Source organism: Sceloporus undulatus, chromosome 1 (genome assembly GCF_019175285.1).
Source record: "Sceloporus undulatus isolate JIND9_A2432 ecotype Alabama chromosome 1, SceUnd_v1.1, whole genome shotgun sequence".
NCBI lineage: Eukaryota > Metazoa > Chordata > Lepidosauria > Squamata > Phrynosomatidae > Sceloporus > Sceloporus undulatus.
Window position 1 is genome coordinate 314,451,296 of NC_056522.1, and position 22,896 is coordinate 314,474,191.

General features: G+C 40.9%; 1 protein-coding gene across 1 annotated transcript in view; it reads left to right on the forward strand.

Annotated features, from left to right (window-relative positions):
- The window catches only part of SMOC1 (SPARC related modular calcium binding 1), a 115,222-nt gene extending 92,969 nt beyond the window's left edge, over positions 1 to 22,253 (forward strand). Inside the window, exons 9-13 of the mRNA XM_042459860.1 lie at positions 182 to 291; positions 1,371 to 1,476; positions 16,003 to 16,250; positions 18,843 to 18,893; positions 21,663 to 22,253. Coding sequence (XP_042315794.1) covers positions 182 to 291; positions 1,371 to 1,476; positions 16,003 to 16,250; positions 18,843 to 18,893; positions 21,663 to 21,679 — 532 coding nt within the window. The 3' untranslated portion in view covers positions 21,680 to 22,253. The remainder of the gene's footprint in view (positions 1 to 181; positions 292 to 1,370; positions 1,477 to 16,002; positions 16,251 to 18,842; positions 18,894 to 21,662) is intronic.
- The last annotated feature ends 643 nt before the right edge of the window (positions 22,254 to 22,896 follow it).

The window sequence follows — 22,896 nt, forward strand, 5'->3', positions numbered from 1 at the left end:
CTTTATTGAAGTGTTCTGAGGACCCCCTTATTTAACACGTTTAATAAACCAAACTGCAGCTTGACTGAGTCTGGCTGTTGAAGACTTCAGATTTAACTGTGGAATTTAGGCTATATGATGATGTCACATCATTCTCAAGGGCTAGTGTGAGAACCCTTGAAAGCAACATATGAACAATGAGCTGTCTTTTAATCTCGTTTTCTTCTAGGTATGAGACCCCTGTGTGTGAAAGTGATGCCAGATCAAGGAGCCCAGAAATTGATGACCCATTCAAAGACAGAGAACTTCCAGGTTAGAATGGAGGAGAACTGTGTCCTGTTCCATCTGCGTAGCTTAATCTTGCAGTAAAAACTATTATGGGATGGTAATTCAGAGTTTACAAGGGACAATTAATCAGTGGACTTCAGAGCTGGGTTTTATAAGCCCTGCTCATGCTCCCCCCCTACTCCTTGGTGATTCTATAACATTTATGAGAAATAAAATTTCCAGACACATCTGTCAAATTTGTGGTTTGAACAGATAATAGAACCACTTATTTTCTTGTTGTATGGCTTTCCATTGCCTCCCATTTTTCTGCTATGCCTCCTATGCCTACAAGGAATTCTTGTGGGAATGATACAAACATGTAGATGATACCCAGTGAAGCTGCCTGGTTGCTTAAAGATTATCTGCACTATACTAACTTACTGTTGAATAATCAATGGAAGGTTTTAACACCCTGCTGACCTGAAACATAAGCATTAAACAGTCTGGTAATTATTTTTTCAGTCTCTATCCTACATTCCAGGCCTCTACAGATTTGTAAAGTGGTTAATTAATGCTGATGTCAGCAGAAGCAGTGTTTGTATAAATCCAGTTGTTCTTCTTTAAAGAAAAATAAACACATTTTAAACTATATTTTAACTAATCCATATGAACTAAAATCTGTATTAATTCAAACTTCTCTATTATGTTGATTATCATGATTGAACTCCTGTGACCTTGAGACCTTTGCTGTATTTGTCTTCAATTTTGCCTTGAAGAACCTTTTATCTTTGTGTTTACATTTACAGTGTAGAATTTGCAGTATGCATCTCTACATCTGTTTTCATTGGAGTGGAAATTTATTTGTGTAGACTTGCAAATGTTGCCTTTTTTTTTTACCTTGGCCGAAACTGTACAGGATGTGTACACCATGGATAAAAGTGCTGGTAGGAAAGGGGGGAGTCAGGTGGGGTCTAGTTCATCTGCGGATGTGCGGAAACAACAGTCACCTGAATTATACCCAAACAAAATGTGGCAATTCAGTAGACCATAAACATGGCTCAGAAAGAAAAGGAACTGCTTATGTGTGCCATTTGTTCAAATTAAACTTCTTCCCCCTCTTTCAGGCTGTCCAGAAGGGAAAAAAGTGGAATTTATTACCAGTTTACTGGATGCTCTCACCACAGACATGGTACAGGCCATTAACTCTGCAGCACCTGCTGGAGGTGGGAGGTGAGTTTAAAAGTCATTCAGGCTGAACAGAATCAAGATGGGCAAAAGTCTGTATATGTATCTAGTTTTTATTTTGAACAGTGGATAATCCCAGTACAGTTATGCATATGGAAAATTTATCCTCTAAATTCTGTCATAGGAAAGCCAAATAGTCACACTAATTCATGCTTCCAAGTACCTGAAAACTTTCATGCCCCATTTGTGTTGTGAAAGAGATCAGCATGTGCTGTTTCAGGACCAAAGTAGGACAGGCATATGTGTTTTACATTGGTTTTGTTTGTTTATTCAACTTGTGAATAGTCCTGTAGTTAAAACATGCAAGGCAAACTGTTGTTGTTGTGGTTGTGTATTCAAGTCATTTCCAAATTAGGGCGACTCCAAGGCAAGCTGAGCCTGAGATTTTCTTGGTGAGATATGTTCAGAGGGGATTTGCCATTGCATTCCTCTGAAGCTAAGAGAGTGTGACATGCCCAAGGTCACCCAGTGGGATTCCATGGCCAAGCAGGGATTTGAATCCTTGTCTCTCAGAGTCTGGGACCAGCACTCACACCATACTGGATCTCTTCTTCCATTTTTTTTTTTTTTTTTTTGTGGTTGTGGTGGTGTGCCTTCAAGTCATTTTTGACGTACAGTGCCTAAGAGACACTTATCATGGGATTTTACTCAGCAGGATTTCTTTACCATTGTCTTCCTCTGAGGCTGGGAGAGTGTGACTTGCCCAAGGTCACCCACTGGTTTTCCATGGCTGAGCGGGAATTTGAATCATGAATCATGGTCTCCCAGAGTCCTAGTCCAACACTCAAACCACTACACCACACTGACACAGCCTCTGATGGTGAGCTCACATACCAAAACCTTCAGAAACTGAGGCTAATACATTATCTGATTGGGGATGGTTATACTTTCACTTCCAAGTAAGTAAGCCAAAGTATGGTTTAGGGTCTCTCTCTTTCTCTCTCTCTCTCTCTCTCTCTCTCTCTCTCTGTGTTTGTGTGTGTTTGTGTGTGTTTATAGGTTTTTTTTTTGTTTTTGGAACTTTCCAATTTGGGAAAGGTAGTGAAGCTAATTAGTGGAGAGAAAGGAACCAGCCAGCACAGTGGTAGTGGCCTGGCACATGTCGCAGCAAGCACGATCTTCAGTAAGGATCTCTTCTCCATTCTCAAACTGCCTAGAGAATATAAGATGGTTTATATCTACAATAAAAATCACACACCCCTGGTTGCTCACCACTTGCCTGAGGTCACATTAAGGGAGAGTCAGGGACAGTGCATCCATCCATACAGCTTGTTTTCTTCTGAACACTTGATTATTACTCAACACTTGATACAGCAGAACATGTGAACTGCTTTTCATTGATAAAAGAGCTGTCTATGGCATTTAGTTTGTAATGGCTTATTTACTCTAACAGAATGCCAATTAATGTTGGAGGCACTGGGTAAGTATTTATGAACAGTCCTAAACTGTGCAGGTCTTGCTAGCATATATTAGCATATCTTGAAAAGTGAAAAATTTGGGGCATGGGGAGGGATAAGTAATATGACCTTGAGTTTCTCTCAAGGCAAATATTTCTGAGGGTGGTATTTGATATATTATTTTATGCAGTGTTGACATCTTCAGTGATTTCTATCTGATTCCTGGCTTGTTAAACACATTGGTTGCTGAATATCTGCTAATGGAATGTTTTGCATTCCACTGATACACCAGAGTGTTCAGTATGTAAAACTAATAAGACTTTATGTGAGATGCTAAATACTATTTTAGATTTAAGAAAAAATGAGCCAAACTGCAGGTCCCCCCCCCCCCTGGGAATTCCTTTCTGAGTTATCTAGGAGAGTGGGTTGCAGTCTGACCACTGCCCAGGAGAGGAAAGGACAGGTGATGCCACATCAGTAAAAAGGATTAGCTCCCCTTCTAGTTCTTTTATTGCAACTTCCCTATTTGCTTTACCCAGGAGAACTCCTACAGGCCTCCCCTAAAACAAGCAGACTTCTTGTCATTCTTACCTCCTTAATTTCATTATCTGGCCAAGGTCTGTTTAAAAAACCAAGTCATTTCTCTTTCTCATCCCTGTTTCCCTCATAGTGCCTTACAAGGGAGACAAGAAGAATCCAGGGTAGAAACCCTCTCAGCTCAAGCTGAGGCAGTCTTCCTGAGTATGCCTGCAACTTTGCCCGCCCCCACCCCCTGGTCTCGCCTGCATCTAATGTACTTCAGTGTGCCAGAAACTACTGCTGTTGAGCTGCTGGTGGGTGGGTGACCCAGACTTACAGTTATGAAAATACAGTTTCTGGTAACCACACGTTGATGGCATTGCTAAGAGTTTAACCCCCACTTTGTTTGCAAGGTAGCTCTAAAGTAGCCCAGTGAAGCAGAAGCAAGCAGCAGAGTAGGTAGTTCCTTGGGTATTGGAACTTTGGAGGCCCAGTGAACTGTTTGTTCTTCCAGTGATTTCCCAAGCATGCAGCCATTTTTAAACCTCTCCCACTTAACCTCTTAATGGGATCCTTTTAGGGAAATCAAGGCTTGTTCCAGTTCCCCTGTGCCTAGGCCCGTTGTCTTAGTGTCATATCAATAACAGCTTTAGGGCTTTGTATAGTCTTCCAAATCAGTAGCTTCCCTTTAAAGAGGATTTACTGTTAGAAACTTAACATTCTTGAGGCCACACAACTTGCAAAGCAACTTCAGAAAAATCAAAGGATTTCCACAAGAAAAGAGAGTGTGCATATCTTCCTCCTTTCCTACATCGTCCACAGAGGCTGTGTCTCTGTCCACTGATCCCTGCAGCATCTAAATAGTCACAACTTGGTAAACTGCATTCTGTGGATGAATCAGATAGAGCCTTTCCAGTGCCTCAGGACCTTCGTTTCCCTAATTCTTTTTATGCAGAGTGTGATTAACACCCCCTCAGTTGATCAACCAGTTCTGACCTTTCTCTAAGGATATATTATTCATTGCTGATTTTGTCCAATTACTGTCCAAATCTTTGGCCATCCTGGGTCTGCACCAGCCCCAGAAGCTGCATCTCAGCCAGCACCTTCTGCCACTCGAGGTCCCATTATATTTTCACTGCTTTTTCCTTGCGTCTGTTGAGGAATTGGATTCCCCCTTGCAACGGAAGCAAGAGATAATGATAGCACAGATTATATGTTTGGTGACCTCCCCCCAAAGCAACTTATGTTTCCTTGGAAGACCCAGATGAGAAGAGATCTACCTTGAAACCTTTGCTTCAGCCATTAGAATCTCTTCTCCCTCCTCAGACTTTGCTAGGGTTTCCATGATTTGGGTTGAGGATCTGATGAGTAGTGATAATCCAGGTAATCAAAATGTATGTAAAGGGCCTCTAAATGTGCATAAAGCTACTGCCTTAGTTTCTAATGCCTCTAGAGACACAGTAACATTCTCTACTAAATCCATGTTTGCCAGTACAGTAACCAGGTGTTCCACATGGAGTAAGTGTTGGTATGCTGGCATTCCCTTCAGTGGAAATCTGGCTACTATTCTTTTTAAGGGCCTGCTTTTTTGAATTGAGATCATGTGACAGTGTTTATGGGATATCACTAATGCACTGAAACCTTTTGGTTGGGACTTAAGGACAAAAAAATATATCACCCTTGCCATCTACTCAGATCAACAAGAAAAAAGGTGTGGCAGATGTTCTTACCAGTCAGTTTTCTCCAGCTAGTGCTTTTCCAGTTATCTATCTAAAGGGAAAAATATGAAATCCTATACATTCATCCATGTGTAGTATGATTGTCTCTGATGTTTTGCTTTTTTTGAAACATCTAACATGGAAATTGATTCCATTCACAATGTGAGACCTTTGTAAGTAATGTAGTCAAGCTCCAGTAAGGAGATAAACAGCCCTTTTATTCAGAAGAAGGAAGCATATGAATCGACCCACTCTCCTCTGTCTCTTCTTATGTCTAAATCAAAATTGATGCCATTGGGTTCCTTCATATAGGACAAATGCTCTCTATTTGTAGCTGTAGTTTTTGGGCATACACACACACCCAGAGGACATTCTTGTTATCCTGGATTGTTTGCTGGCACCAGCTGCATTTTTTATTCCCATCCTGGGACTATTCCCCCTCCCCCAATTCTGAGATATGTCATTGCAAAAAGGTCTCAAGAAGTATGTGTGCACCAGTAGTTGTGGTTCACACTAGATTCCATTCCCCCTTGTTTCTCCAATTCCTCCTGCCACCAAACAGGCTCAGTTCCCCCAGGTTTTCCTGAGGAATTCCCCCTCTCCCGAGGAAGTTACATCTCCCCATTTCATGTGAATATCTCTCCTACTGCAAAAAAGTGCCCCTCTCTCCCACGGTCACTTTCTCCCAACAAACAGGCTCCATGCCCCCCATGATTTAGTTAGGGTTGCAGCAAGATGATGATGATGATGATGATAATAATAATAATAATAATAATAATAAATTTTATTTGTATTTCCCACCTCTCCCTGAAGATCGAGGCGGGATTACAACAGAGAATAAAATCAACAATAAAATACAAGATAGAGTATTATCTAAAAATACAATCAATAGAAAAAACAACAAAACTACCTGTACTACCAATCACTAAAATGACCAAATCGTTATCTGTTTTCCATGCTATCAAAGTCAGAAGTGGGAGTGTTCTTTGAGATCAGCTATAGAAGGTCAGATGGATAGGCCCACTGGAAGAGATCCGTCTTAAGTGCCTTCTTAAAGGCTTCTAAGGTGGTAATAAGACAGATCTCTTCCGGTAAGTTGTTCCATAGTTTAGGGGCCGTGGCTGTAAATGCTTTAGGGGAAGTTGTAATTAGTCTAGTTTTCGTATATTTCAATAATTTCTTCCCTGATGTTTTGAGAGTGCAGGGCGGATTGTGGAGGGAGAGGCGTTCCCTTAAGTAACTCGGGCCCAAGCCATGTAGGGCTTTAAAGGTAATGACCAACATTTTGTATTGCGCCTGGAAGCCAATCAGCAGCCAATGAAGAGATTTTAATATTGGAGTAATATGGTCTGATCTTGATGTTCCCGTGACCAGTCTGGCTACAGTGTTTTGGATCAATTGAAGCTTCCGAACTTGGTACAAAGGTAGCCCCATGTAGAGTTGATTACAGAAATCTAAATGAGAGGTTACCAGTGCATGTACCACTGCTTCAAGGTTCCTTTGGGCCAGGTAGGGGCTCGGCATATCAACTGAAGTTAGTACCAAGCACTCCTGGCCATCGCCTCCACCTGAGATGACAACTGTAGAGACGAGTCCAGGAGCATTCCCAAACTGCGAACTTTATCCTTTAGGGGAAGTGTGACCCCATCCAGGACTGGTTGGCAAATCTCCATCCCTGGATCAGGGGTACCAATCACAAGCACCTTTGTTTTCTCTGGATTCAGTTTGAGTTCGTTTCCCCTCATCCAGCCCATTACTGACTCAAGACAAGCATTTAGAGGAGAGATGCCATCCTCGGTCACTGCAACAGTCGGAGACATAGAGAAGTAAATTTGGGTGTCATCAACATACTGATAACACCATGCCCCGTGTCTCCAGATGATCTCTCCCAGCGGCTTCATGTAAATGTTAAACAGCATGGGAGACAGAATGGCGCCCTGAGGGACGCCAGATGTCAGCTCTCTTTTACGAGAACAGCTGTCTCCCAGCATCACCATCTGGAATCTGCCCGAGAGGTAGGAATGGAACCACTGGAATGCACCTAACTCCCTCAGGCGTTCCAGAAGGATACCAAGGTGTATGGTATTGAATACTGCTGAGATGTCCAAGAGCACCAGCAGGGTCACACTTCCCCTGTCGATGCCCAGACAGAGATTGTCGACCAAGGCGATCATGGCAGTCTCAACTCCATATCCTGCCCTGAAGCCAGTTTGAAATGGGTCTAGATAATCGGTTTCATCCAAGACAGCCTGGAGTTGGAAGGCAACTCCCCTCTTGATCACCTTGCCCAAGAATGGTAATAAGGAGACTGGCCTATAATTGTTTCTTATCAGGGGCTCTAGGGAGAGTTTTTTCAAGAGTGGTTTAACCACTGCTTGTTTGAGCTTAGATGGAAATTTCCCCTCCCTGAGGATGCGTTGATTATAGATTGAAGTAATGCTGTTACTGCATCCCCTCCCTGAGTAGTCAACCAAGATGGGTAAGGATCAAGGGGTGTGTTGTCTTCCTTACAAATCCAAGAAGCTTGTCCACTTCATTGGTATATACAAGCTCAAAGTGATCAAGTCTAACATGGTCTACTGTGTCGCTCTCCTCTCTTATAGTTTCTGTGGTAATACCGGCATCAAGATCGACCCTTATCTGAGAGATTTTATCAGCAAAAAGTCATTGAATGCGTCATAGCAGGCTTTAATTGGTTATAAAAGAGGGTTCAGGGTGGGAGACCGCTGGGTTAACTCTTTAACCACCCTGATCAGCTCTGCTGGACAAGACTCTGCTGATGCAATATGAGCAGCATAAAATGAGTTCTTTGCTGCATCGATTGCCACTCCATAGGAATCAAGAAGAACCTTATGGCGTGTCTTGTCAGGTAAATGGCAATGTTTCCGCCAGTAGCGCTCTAGTCTTTGCGCAGCCTGCTTCATTTTCTGAAGATATTGAGTGTACCATGGTTTCTTATTAGAAGCGGGCCGGAAAGGACGTTCGGGAGCGATAGTGTCTATAGCCCTGGTAAGATCGTTATTCCAGGTATCAACCAAGGCTTTGACAGAATCTCCGTCATTCCCAACCATAAAACCATCTAGGGCCTCCTGGAACCTTTTGGGTTCCATCAGCCTTCCAGGGCGGACCATTCTAATAGGTCCTCCACCTCCAAGGGGGATATAGGTAGTGGCCTTTGGTCCCACCTTGACCAGAAAATGGCCCGTCCATGACAGGGCGGAGGTTTGAATTACCTCCGCCCACGGATATTCCTGATCCGTACTAAATACCACATTGAGTGTATTACCAGCACAGTGTGTTGGACCTGAGACTAATTGGGACAGGCCCATGGTGGTCATGGAAACCATGAACTCCCAAGCTGCACCTGTCAGATCTGATAAACCAGCCTCGAAGGGGATGTTGATAAAGAACTATAAGACCCAAAAGCACACAGGGAATGAGTGGACACGGAGGGGACAACAACTGGCCAAACCCATGAAGCTATGTTGCATGCACTTTTGCTTTTTTTGACCAGTCTGGAGGAACTCAATGTCTCCTTGACAGCTTCTTAATATTTGGCTGCTCATGCTTCAGTGACTAATTTACAAATACCCTTTACAGTGAATCACTATCTTTGTTGGAGAGGGAGCTATCAAATCTTTGGCTCATGTGCTTTTCATCTGCAATTTTTATAAAAATGGCTGGATCAGATTGTCAGCTCCCTATTCTTTCAAAATTTTCAGGACTTTTGTTTGGTATTTGGCCTTCTTATCAGTAAGATTCCTGCACAGATTTCTGACTTTGGCTTGAAAGACAGAAGGAAATATTCCCTGACTAAAGAGATCCTGTTCTGTTGTTATATACTCTATAATTCCCAGCTTCTACTGTATATCAATTAGACCATACTATATTACCCAATTAACATCCATATGTTATAATATTAAGTAGTATATAATATTTTGGATACATCTCTGATAGTTTAGAGAATTTAACTATCTAAATAATTTTAACATAATTTATCATTCATGGTGTTTGTTTATTTATACTTTTTTATTAATGTCTATGATGATAAAAGAAAGATAGTGATTGATTGCTTAAGAAAAAGCACCTGGAAAAGCTTCTAAGAACTCCTCGCCCTCTTGGCATTTATGCTAGGTGGTCTGTTTTCAGAAGAGGACTTTGGCTGAGACAAATAAAGCTGCTCAGTACTTGATCAATATGTGCATTATTAACTGTTCACCAAATATTTGAGTAATTGCTATGTTTTCTTCAGACATTCCCAGTTATTTGCCTTGCACATATTATCTTAATTAATGTCTGTGTTAACTGTGTAGCATGGTCAGGGGTAAAACCTATCCATCACATTTTTGGAGCAGTATAGCATTTCTTTGCCCCAGCTATTTCATCTAACTCATATGTCAGCTTTTGTGGGTAGGGAGAGGTGACAGCAGATTTGGCCTGGGTGGCACATGCCATAGTTACATCATGTCTGGCTTACTCCAATTGCAGCAACAGGGCTGGTTTTGAAAACTACCATTGATCCAAAATGCTCTAGCTAGGGTACTATCCATGGGGCACATATAAGATTTCATATATTTTCCTGCTGGAATAGTGGCAATGACTTTCTCGCCCTAATTCAAGGTGATGCATCTGATGAAGTAGACTGAGTCTATCCAAGCTTATGCTATAAAGATCTTTCTTTCAGTTTGTCTCAGTTGTGTCATCCTTTATAAATCAGGAGCCTTGAGTTTAACACAAACTGCTGTAGTTTTGCTTGTACTCTGAATGAAAGAAATTGCCATGCTTCTGTGGAGGTTGTGCTTGCAATGTAGTTCGTAAATTCATATTAGTCTTCTTTGCAGCCCCTTGTTTCAGCCATGGATTGATACAGGATAAAATACAGTGTGCCTGCATCATACGTGGCTTTCAGCTTACAATGAAAGCCACACGACAACCAGGAAATGGCGCGCTCGCCACCACATGCATGAGCCCCATTATTTTCAGTGGGGCTCAAGCATACATGGAATTTGCCTTATGCAGGGGTGGTGGTGGTCTGGAATGGATCCCCAGTGTAAGGCAAGGGCACACTGTACTTTGATGTTGTTGAAACAGCATCAGCATCATTGCATTATGGTGATTATTTTGATTAGCTGATCATTAAGATTTCAAATCAGGATGAATGAAAAAAGTTATTTTTCTCATATGAACCTGCCTGTCTCTTGCAATTGTGGTCAGAGGCCCTTCTTTGTGTCCCAGTGTCCCCAGCAGTATGCCTAATTGGCATATTTCCTTAATTGGGAACAGGGAGAAAAACCATTTCACCCCTTTAGAGCCTGGTCTAATGGTTATTCCAGCTCAGACATCAGAAGGGCTGCCAGACCCAGAAGAACCCAGAGAAGTGAAGACAAACAACCACCCAAAGGGAAGGTATTTTTACCATACATCAAAGGAGTCACAGACAGAATAGGGAAACTGGTGAAGAAACACAACATTCAAATGATTTACAAACCAACCAAGAAAATCCAGCAGATGCTGTGCTTAGCAAAGGACAAGAGAGACACTCTCACAGCCACAGACGTTTACCACATACCATGCAGCTGTGGACAAGTCTACATAGGGACCACCAAACACAGTGTATAAACACGAATCAAGGAACACAAAAGACACTGCAGCCTGAGTCTGCTGGAAAAATCAGCAGTAGCAGAACATGTTATAAACTAGCCAGGGCATAAAATACTGTTTGATAACACTGAAATCCTGGACCATGCCAACAACTATCAAGTCAGAATACACAGGGAAGCCATTGAAATCCATAAACATCTGAATAATTTCAACTGGAAAAAAGAAACCCTTAAAGAATAGCAAAATTTGAAGAATAGCAAAATGAGGACTCAGCAAATGCAAATGAAAAATCACCCAGGGTCAGGGGTTTCCCAGTAGATAATGATCACCACTTAGCATCAACAACAGAACACTACACAGATTAACATGGAATTTTTTCCCTACCCAGGGTCACACAGTATATAATATATATATATATCCAGATGCCAGCCACAGATGCTGGCAAAACATCAGGAATAAACTCATCTAGAACATGGCCACATGGCCCAAAAAACTATGGATGCTGGCCATGAAAGCCTTTGACTAATACAACTGTGTCTTTGAATTCTATGCTGAAACTGTCATACTTTAGACATAACATGAAACAACATGACTTATTATAAAAGGCAATGATGCTTGATAAGGTAGAATCCAGTGGAAAAGAGGAAGACTACATTAGCTTGCAAGACTTGAGCATGGCTGTTTATAACAGGGTGACTGGGGTTCTCTAATTTGTAGGAGCACCATAAGCTGAAGTCAACTTGATAATAGTTAACAACAAAAGTCTGGAGAAAATGTCAGAAAAAGTCTGGTGAAAATGTCAGGTTGAGGGAAATGTAAAGAGTAAGGAGCTTATTGCATGGCTAAAAATGCGACTTACCATGCCCAATTTGATTCCTCTTCCGGGATGCAGCTGGGTATTATCACTCATATTTTGCCACCAATGCCACCTCCTGTCTGCATCCCACCTAAAACTCAGCTAGAAGCTGTGCCCAGCTGGCTGATTTGCACAGTTGGGAGCTTTGTGACTTTGCAAATTGGCAAGCTGAGCACAGTTTCTTGCTGGGTTTTAGGTGGAATGCAGCCAGGAGGCAGCATTGGCGGCAAAATATGAGCAATAATACCCAGCTGCATCCTGGAAGAGGATTCAAACCGGTAAGTCATATTTTTTATCCATGTGATCAGCTCCATAGCCACAAGTATCCCCATACAAATGCTCATACTTCCTTTGCATCCTTATAGCATAAGGTTGGGTTTCTTAAAGTTGAATTGTAATAGAACTGTATTTAAAGGGGGTCTGTCTGCAGATACCTATTCTTCTCTGGCCTTTTGTTCAATGATCAGTTTAGTCCTCTTGGTGAATATTGTGAGCATCAGCCTTATCCTCCAATGCATCAATTTTATTCATTTGGGGGGGGGGGGGGTCAGGTGCATAAAATGAGGCTCTGATTTATCTCGTAGTATATCTGTTTTATCTTGATGCAGAATATCCATTGCATGAAAAAAAAAGTTCCATGATGTAACGCCACTTTGAATAATAAGTTTTTGTCCATGTTTCTCCACTTAATGCCACCTTCAGAAATAGCAGAAAGGGGCCAGAGGTTCCTATCCCTTTCATGAAAAGGAGACCTCTGATGATAACTTATTTAAACTGTCTGAGCCAAAGCACCACTTAAAAATACCATGCTCAACTCAAGCTTGATTTGTTTCATATTTCTGGTCCACAGTTTCATAAACTTAGAACTGAGTCAGCTCATTGTGCCTCAGCATTAGAACAGAGAAGAGACAGAAATCTCTGTCCACTTACTGCACTTTCTGAAAGCTGCATTAAGTGAGAGATGTCTCCTTTTTTATTATCTAAGTGAAAATCTCAATGCATTTGCTTCAGCTTCTGAGAGCCAGTAGTTGAGAAGCATGGTTTCCTTATTGTGAAATAGATGGAAAATTCTACAGTTACTGGACAAATATTCCTATGGTAAACGTCTTCATGTCATAAAAACTTTTCAAATGTAATGAACTGTTCTACTTAAAGGGTATATCATATATAGGGCTCTCTAACATGAAAACTGAAGCAGACGCAACTCACAATTCATGCCACACAAGTCAGCATTTCAATAGCCTGACACAAAGAAACATATGATGACACAAAGAACATAGGAGCTTATTGCATTAACATGTATAAGATGGCTTACGTCTTCCGGTTTGAATTCAGGATTCTGGGATGCTGCTGCCTGAATGCATCCTGGGTCAGAAGCTTCCCGACTTCGAAAAAGTGCTGGCTGAGTGAGGCTTTGACCCGGGATGTATCCAGACAGAGGCATCCTGGCTAGATCGGTAGCGATTTAGGTATGAGAACATTCGGAGACATCCCAGATTCTGAATTCAAGTCAGAAGAGGTAAGCCGGCTTATTTGTTGATACAAGAAGCTCCCAGTCCTTCTTTCTGTGTATTCATTTTGCATGCAGCACTAAAAGAGCTACTGATTTTGTTCCTGATGTGGTTAAAAAATAGCCTCTTGAGGTTTCCTATGTATTTCTTAATTTATTGTATTTTTAGTATGCAGTGAAACAAAAAGAAAAACAGTCTTTGTGAACAAATTTATTGCACTGTTCCTGCAATACTTGCAATTTGGAACATCTTTCATGTGGCTCCTGTATAGTGGGAGAAGTTGTCCTGTAGGGAGACAGTAACCTAGCAAGCAGCTGACACTGTATTCTTTTGCTTTTTGCTTTTTCTTTTTCTTTTTCCTTTCCTCTTTTTTCTTTTAATTGATTTGGCTGAGAATGAGGCAACTCTATGAAGATTCTGGTTAAAAATGCTGACTAAATGCAACTAGAAGTTGCTAAGACAAGTCCCTTCTTAATCAGATGTAAGTTGTGGTTTTGCTGTGCTATGAAAAGCTGAGTTAGAAAAAGAAATGTAAAGAAACAATAGTGATTACCAGTTAAATCTATGAGATTTCTTACATTAATTCTCTGTTATTTTACAAAAAAGAAGGACTGTTAGCACTTGGTTTCTTTAAACTTGTTTGAATCGTTGTTTGTAAAATCCTGGATATAATTCAAAGGATGTTAGACACCTTCAATGGAATGACAGCACATGGGACAATTTCAGGACAGGGACAGCCTGGATCTCAAGGAAAGCTACTTTTATGTTGTTAATGGAGTTGAAATTTTATTGCTTATCTTTTGCTACCCTTTATCTGCAGTCCCCACATTGGCCAAGTAGGTGTATGGCCTGTGCCTGCATTAAAATCCCCCCAGACCACCTTAACTGACAACAGAATAATGTAGCAAAATGTAGGGCTGTGACTCTAACATCATCATCTTTCTTCCATTGTCTAATTTTTAATACCCATGATGAAGAAGCCAGTGAAGCACCAAAAGCTTGCATGTTGTGTTTTGTGTTCTGTAATTGGCCCAATAAAAGTATCACTGTTTTTAGGATTTGAGATTTTGTTGTATTTTGCTGCATGGTCAACCCAGCTAGCCCTGAATAAATTTCAGGACAGTATCTTATGTATCCATGGTGCTGACAGGACAAAAAAGTCTGGTTAACTCTTAGTATCTTTTTTACATTTTATTTTTTTTAGTTATACAATATCTTAATCCCCTTCTATAGCAGTTTCAAGACAGAATACACACTAATAGATGGCAGAAGCTCCTGAGTCCTGTTTTCATGCATTATATATATCTCCAATTTAAAAGTGGGGACTAGAAGTGCAAAGAAGGAAAGCAAAGAGTGAAACTGCAGTATTTTGGAGCCATTCAGCTGTTGGTTACAACATCTCCTTTATTTGCTGACAACTACTGTTTTACAGAAGCCAAACACTTTATTTCAGAATGCTGCCCTACCACGCAAACCCTATCTGTTGTCTGGATCCAAGTGATGTAATGGCCTTCACCCCTGTTACTTGATCAGTTTTCTTTTTTAGTCCTTCTATTAGTTTTGTGTGAGAGTATATAATTTAATAGTGGTTTGTTTGTTTGTTTTTATTTCAACACTGGCTTTAAATCTGCAAAATTTAATCTCTTTATATGCACATTCAGCTGTCAAAGTATGAAAAATATGAAATCTAATTTCCAATGAAACATACAGTGGTTTGGACATAGTGTCCTGATCATTTTACTGTTACACTTCAGCTTCATTTTAAAAGCTTTAAGAATGAAATGTAGCGTCACTACATATTTTCACCTATACAGCATTTTTAATCTATGCATCTTTCTTCAGTTTTTCATTCCTTTCACAGCACCTTGCAGTTCTCCAGGAGTGAAGAATCTTTCCTGTCCCCTCCAGCAATTGTTCTCTTTTCTTTCCTCACTCCCAGCAACTGATCATAGTTATTTTCTTGAATAACTCTGAAATATTCTAGCATCTGTAGGAGCAACTATTCCTTGGGAGGCACATTTGGTGGTTGCTAAGGGCAGAAAAGAAGTTAGACACTGTCACTTCTAGCTGTGATATTAGTCTTTTCTACCTGAAACTGCCCTATTACTGAATTTTTTTTTAAAAAAAAAGTTAATAGCTTTCTCTAGAATAAGATATTTAATATTGGCATCTGTAAATAGCAAATAGAAATATTAGACATAAATATAACAAGAACAATAATATAATACGGTACAGACAGCCCTCTGTATCCATGGTTTCCTTATCCACAAATACAACCGTCCATAGCTTGATATTGTGTGAGTGAGTGAGTGAGTGTGTGTGTGTCTGTACACTAAAAAGCAAACCTTAATTTTGCCATTTTATACAAGGGACATTATTTTGCTATAACATTGTAAAGCACCCACATATTTTGCTATCCATAGGGAGTCCTGGAACCAAAACCCAGCAGATACCAAGGGCTCGCTGTATTATTAAATGCTGATGGTGCCAATATTGAAATCATTATAATCAACCCCCCCCCCCCCCCGCCAGAGGACACAAAAACTGAAGACAAAACAAGTAAAAAAATATAAAAAGAATAGGGAAATATTATGCTAGTGGTGATAGGTGCTGCGACAAAACCTCTGGATGGCTATAAATAGGACAACAACAGGATAATTGCAAAAAGTGACACTACTTGGGATGTGCCACATTATCTGACCATACCAGACAGATTCCTAGATTCTTGGATGGAATCTGAATCCTTAATGGTCCAAAACTCCAGTCAGTGACACTTGGTAAACTGTGAAGCTGAGAGGAGGAGAGGATGATACTTTGAATCTGTCTGGTGTATGCTTGCTAAATATTGTGTGTGAATATGTGAGTTTCTGTGCACATTAAAATCTAGAGTGACTCTTCCTGTTTTCAAGGTTCTCAGAGCCTGATCCCAGTCACACCTTGGAGGAGCGAGTGGTGCACTGGTATTTTAGTCAGCTGGACAACAATAACAGCAATGACATCAACAAAAGGGAGATGAAACCTTTCAAGCGCTATGTGAAGAAGAAAGCCAAACCCAAAAAATGTACACGACGCTTCACTGACTATTGTGATCTTAACAAAGACAAGTCGATTTCACTACAAGAACTGAAGGGTTGCTTGGGCGTCGGGAAGGAAGGAGGTGGGTAATACTTTTGTTAACTAAATTAAAATTCCTTGCTAAAGTGTTTGAACAAACTAGTCTCATTCAGTCATCTACAGTTGTTTATTTTGTTGGCTGTGCTCATTATGTTCATTAATTATGTCAGCTGTAATTTAGGATGGACAAAAACATTTATTATGGCCTCTAAGACGTTCACAGTTTTTAAAGAGCAAGTTTATTTTGTCCTGTTTTTCTTCCAGTGAAAAGTCCTTTTTAACATGTGTGTGCTCCCTCTCAATGCTGGGATGGCAACAATGCAGGTTACATGCAGAGCCCCCAGGTTGAGGTACACCTCTCATTTAAAAAAAGAAAAGAAAAGCTTTTTGTTTTGTTTTCTTTGTTTGTTATTTGCCTAAAAGGCTTCCCACCCACCCTCTCTCTCACTCTTAATGGCTGTTGTAGGAAGAAAGATATTTTCTCAAACCAGAAATTACTTCCTATCACTTCATGTTGAGATGGGAAAGGTGTTTCCTGAGATGCAACAGAACACAGGGCCTGCAAAATATTTCAACATTTTGGGATCTGTATTTCAGGATAACATACTCATTGGACTAGATATCTTAAGAATGTGGTGAGGCATGAATATTGAAGAATAATTTGTTCTCACAAGATACCTTGACAGTTAAGAAAAGGTCTCACATGTTGTCTGCATGGCACACATTTCCTGTCTCCAATCTCCACCAGTTTACAGAGGGAGAAATAACAGCTTCCTCTGTGTTCAAGACCATGTTCTGTGTATATCCATTTAAAAAAATAATTGATGAAATGGTGTGTAGAGTGGGGTGTAAAACCAAGCATTACTACCCTGGTGAAATTCAGAGTTCCTTCAACAATGATTTTTAAAAATGAAATGGTAATTTTAATGAAATGATCATCCATGTCCCTACTTATACGTATTGTGGCTTCCTAATGATAGGAGTTATTTGAAGACCTATAATTAAAAAAAAACATGTTTTCTCCTGAAAAAGCTAAAGAAACCAGAAAGTGTGTGTGGTTACAAGGCTTTTCTGTGTAATATCCTCTCTTAATCACTGTAGGAAGTGTCAAAAACAGAACAATTCTAGAAGGCAGTTTGCCACTCCCATAATGAAATTTTCTCCCAGTTCACTCAAATATTTAGCCCACTGTTAATTGTATTTCCTCATATCCCACCAATAGCAGCTAGCAGCTTCGTTTACATACCACTTCATACCACACTAAGCAGTCTCTAAGATGTTTACAACTGTAATCTAATTGCCCCCAACAAGCTGGGTACTCATTTTAGTGACCTCGGAAGGGTGCAAGGCTGAGTTGACCCTGAGCCCCTGGCTGGAATTGAACTCACAACCTTGTGGTTTGTGAGTTGGTGGCTGTAGTACTGGCATTTAACCACTGCACCACTAAGGCTCCTCAAGAAAGATTGTCATCTTGAAACTGACGTTCTAAAATTCTTTGAATGCTCATTCTGTAGATGGACCTTTAATAATGATATGGGGGGAGGGGGAACCGAACCCCAACATGGCACATGGTAAATTGGCTTGGGCATCTTGGGCCTCATTCTTACGTACGTTTAAACCAGTGTGTGATTCACCTTCACTCCATGTTGGTAAATCAATTCCAAAAGATCCATCGTTCTCACTATGAAAGCATATCTTTTCATTATTCCCTTGTAATCACTTCTTTTTGGTACGATTGTCATCCCCACTAGTTTGCACCACTTCAAAATACATGTCAATCATCTGTGCATCATCAATGATGTAAATGGCAGCCTGGGCAGCCCGGCTTGGGAACTATATATTTAAAATAAATTGATAGAAGATTCGATTGATTGATTTTGCAACTACTTGCAATCAGTGAGACACGTAGTTACAAAACCAATGAATCAAATCTTATATCAATTTTACTTTTTAAAATTGCAATTTTACTGTGCAAGTGGTTGCAAAATCAATCAATCGAATCTTCTATCATTTTTATTTTTAAAAAATCATGCACCTATAGGTCACACCACAAGCACAAAGCAGTGCTGGGAGGGAGGGAAATGGTGGATTTACCAAAAACTGAGGAGGGATGGTAACACTACTCTTCTCTCCCCTCCAGAATGATGCGATTCAGATCTGTTGTTCCCACTTGTTGAACATGCTTTAGATTCGATTTTTTCAAAAGAACCACCAGGAAACTAGTGCTTGGAAAAACTGTTTTGTTTTGGGTGTGGTTTTTTTTTTTTGCGTTTGCCTCACTTTATCATGACAGAAATCAATCAAAGTAGGATCAGAACCAGTTTCAAATGGGAACAATAGTCATATAAACCGATCAGCAATTTGCTTTAAATCATAGTGGGGACAAGCCCTTATTTTCCTTAAATCTATCTTGTTATTGAGCAAAATAATTATTGAATGCACAAAGCCCAGCCTAGTCTGATTCTGCTGAAATACCTTGGCTCTAAGGAATGTAAACTTTTCATCTTCTCTTTTACTTTTTTCCTGCAAGACTTCCGTTATCATCCATGTAAATCAGTCCTGCTACTTTCTCAAATCTGCAGCATTCATAATATTTCTATTAACTGGAACAAAGAATGCTCTTTATATTTTGCAGGCAGCAATGGCAACTTCCCCCACGGAAAAAGACAAGGTGTTAATCCTTTCAGTAAGTACTTCTGTAATTCCAGTTCCCACCCCACCTGGCCATCTTGACTAGCTGTTTCGGATATCATGGGATTTTCTTGGACGAACATTAACAAGAACCTCCTGACAGCAGGAGCTATCCAACAGTGCAATGGGCTACCTTAGAAGGTAGTGGGCTCTCCTTAATTTTCAGGGATACTTTAACTGTGGATTTAGGTTGGTATCTACAATACTTGTGAGTGTATGAATAGTTTCAAATTATATAACTCCAAAAGCTAACTTAGGCATGTTACAGACGGGCCCATGAGGCGCCGTCATCGCGCGTGAGGGGCGGCGCTTCCAGACGCGCCTTGCCCCTCGTGCGTATTGACTACGTCAAAATGGCAGCAGCCATTCCACACGGCCGCTGCCATTTTGACGTAGCGGACGCTCAGCGTCCGCATGTCGCGCCCTGAAAGTGATGGCGCGAGTGCGCAACTAGTGCCTCGCAGCGTCTCTTCCGGGGCCCAGGAAGGACCGCGATTTTTGCGCTCCTTCTCTGCAGTGTCCGGGAACCATGCTGTTTGGCTGCTGCGGTTCCCGGATGCTGCAACCACCGGCGGCGGCAGACCGCCGCTTCTCGGCGGCCTGTAACGGGCCTTAGCTCCTTCTAACATTGGCCTGTTACAGACAGCCAAAATAAAGCTGCTTCGAGTCACAGTGGAGGTATGGTGTTTCAATGATGCATGCGTCCTAAGAGTCCAGAAGTCGCACCAAAGCCACACTCCAGCCCTAAAGACTGGAGCATGGCTTTGGTGTGGCCTCTGGACTCTTAGGACGCATGCATCATTGAAACACCATACCTCCACTGTGACTTGAAGCAGCTTTATTTTGGCTGTCTGTAACAGGCCTACGTATGTAAAAAAGATCTTATAGCACTTTTGAGACTAACTAAAAGAAGTTGGTAGCATGAGCTTTCACAGACATAAGTCTATGAAATCATTTGCTGCCAACATCTTTCTTTCAGATTGTCTCAAAGGAGATGCAAGATCTCTTTACATATTGATTTTACAGACTATCATGACTATATCTTTGAATTCTATTACTTTGTAATGTTGTCTGTCTTGGAATTTACTTCATATGGGAAGAAGATGGATTTCATTTCCATCTTCCTTGATTTAGTGAAAGGCCTTGTTAAATTAAGAATGTATTTTTAACTATTAAAAGGGAAAGGGATAAAACAACGTGTTATGTATAAGTACATAATCTAAGTAGCTTGCAATTATCTACACAAAAATAACTTAATGCCCATCAGAAGGCCTGCTTTGTGACAAATAAAGGGCACACTGGTTAATACAGGTCATAGGAAGCTGGTTCCACTATGTAGAAATTGAGCCAGTTCTGATAATATCAATGTTGACTAACCAAACAAGAAAGACTGCTTGCACATGACAAGCCAGATTTGTCACTGAGATGGCCTGTCAATATGTACTGAACCTCTTTTAAAACACTTGCATGCTAACTTTTCATAACAGTTCACCAATGGAGTCGTGGTAATTAAGATAATGATAAAATTCAATATTTGTGTCTCAGAAAGAAAAAAATAGTGGTAAAAATGTGGAACAAAGTAGCAGATCTTAATAGCCCAATATCCAATATTTGAAAATGACTTTGCATCTGTTTTTGGAAAGAGATGAAAGAATTCCTCTTTCTGCTTCAGATGTTGATATAGTGCTGCTCCCACCATCTTTCACATTAGGTAAACTGGTTGGTGCAGATGGGAATTGGAGTTTCAAAACATCTGGAGATGTTCTCCAGCCCTGCATTAAAAGGAAAGGCTTCCACATCAGAGGGCTTGTCCAGGATGTGATATTTTAAACTATACACAGCCCCAGGCACCTCTCTTTTTAGAAATGAAACATAGGCGCGGTACAGATCGCCATAAAGTGGTGTACTCCTGCTGATTCTAGGGTTAAGGAGTGTGCGGCCCTGCCCACATGTTGCGTGCATCGGAGACATCACGCATGTGCCGCGACCAAACAGCATGTTGTGTGTGTGACTTCTCTGCACCGCTGGAGGGCGCTTATCGCACCTTTTCAGCAGCATGGAAAGGAATTCCAAAACAGAGCTCCTTTTCGGGAGCGGATCATTCCCGCGGCAACCACACGGCCACGGGAATTATCCTGAGGAGAAAAGGGCCGCCCCTGGCTCCGCATGGCTCCTGGGGTGTCTGGGGGCATGAAGCCCCAAGGACATCCTGTTTCCCCACCATGGAGAAGCGGCATTTTGCCACTTCTCCGTGGCCTGGAAAAATGGCAGACTTGGGCCACAGGGCTGCCGGTGAAGCTACCCTAGCCCCAATTCACCGCAAAATCGGGCAGGTGCAGGCCACCCCTTTGGGGCAGTCTGTACTGCACCATAGTTATAAACCTAATCTTCTGAGGTATTTAATAGGGAACTTGTATGTAGTAAATGCAAAACAGAAATAGAATATTAGAGGGAAGCATATCTTAAACAGGTTCTCTGTGTATAAGAGTGTGTGTGCATTTGTATGTTTTAAAAAATATGGTTAATTTACATTAATGTGGTTTGTTTGGGATTGTTGGTGGGTTTCTGGTCAGCCTTGCTGCTTATTCTGAAAATATGGTCATCTCAGGAATCTTTAGTTTTTTCAATCATGTAAAGTTTAATGAGAAACTCTGTTGACCCCTGTTAATTACTTTGAAAAAGATTTTAATTGGTGTTTTCACTTCTTGTTTCTCCTCTCCCTCCAACTGTCAATGTTCTGCTCTCTGTCCCTCCACACCTTTAGTAGGACGTCTTGTCTAAAGAGCTGAAGAGAAAACGTGAGGTGGATGGAAGGGAGGAAGGAAGGACCAAACATATTGCCATCTGAAAACATTCATGTGGGACTGGCAACATAGCAGAAGTGAGCTCCACACATTTGCACTTTTTAATAAAAAAAAATATTTGAAGAGGGGTGGAAGCAGTCTCCATTTAATGCCATTATCTAGTACTTTGGAGAAGAAAAGGAAACAGGAGAACATTACATCTTGGAAAGAAAACTGAACAGCTACTGATGATTTAAATTCTTGGGATTGCTTGGACTTGAAAGATGTTTAATATACTGTATATAAATGTAAATTGTACATTGTTCTTGTACGGGGTTTAGTATAACTATTGGTCCCTGCCTAGTTCTTTACTTTTGACTGATGGGGCACCATGGACTCTGGAATCCAGGAATACATTAATTTCTACAGCCATTCAAAACTTTAACCTAGAATCAGCCTCTTTTTCTCATAGCCAGCATCATTCTCTTTTTCTCACAGCCAGTATCATTAGTTGCACACATTCATTCATTTGAATCCCTCATGTGCTCAAATATATATGCAGTCATTGTTTAGTAAAGCAAATATCTCTACAAAGTAACAATACAACTCACAGCCAATAGACTGCTGGGAATGGTCTCAGACACCGATGTTAAGTAGTTGCACAGTTCCTTAGTTGTATTGCAAGACCATCAAAGAGAGAGAAGGGGCATGAGGTGACTAAGTAAATAAGGACAGAACCATAGTTATGTTCTAGCCATATAAGCGTGACCAGCAATTTGTCCACTTAGTATGTGGCTGAGTGTAGGAAGGCTAATATGATTTTATATATGGGAGAGGAATTGGTTGCCTTCCAGGTATTGTTGAACTCAATATCCCATCATTTGGAGTTGTGGACAGAGATCAAAGATGACTGGATTTGTAGCTCTGCAACATCTGGAAGCTTCAGGCACACACACAGCCCTTGTGTGTGGTCAATCAAATGTTGGACTTCTGAGGGAGAGCTGGGTTCTCTTTCCCACTGAATCATGAAGCTTATTGGGTAGGCTTGGAGGAGATCTTTGTCTTTTATTCCAAAGCAGCTCAGGACAGTTAAAAGCTTTGTGATGATCATCAGCCAGTCAATGCTCAAGGTCAGCTGCAGTTGTGGATGCAACCATTGTACTTGCTCTCAGAGATTGGGATTTTACTGCCTTGAATTTGTAGACTGTACCCTTC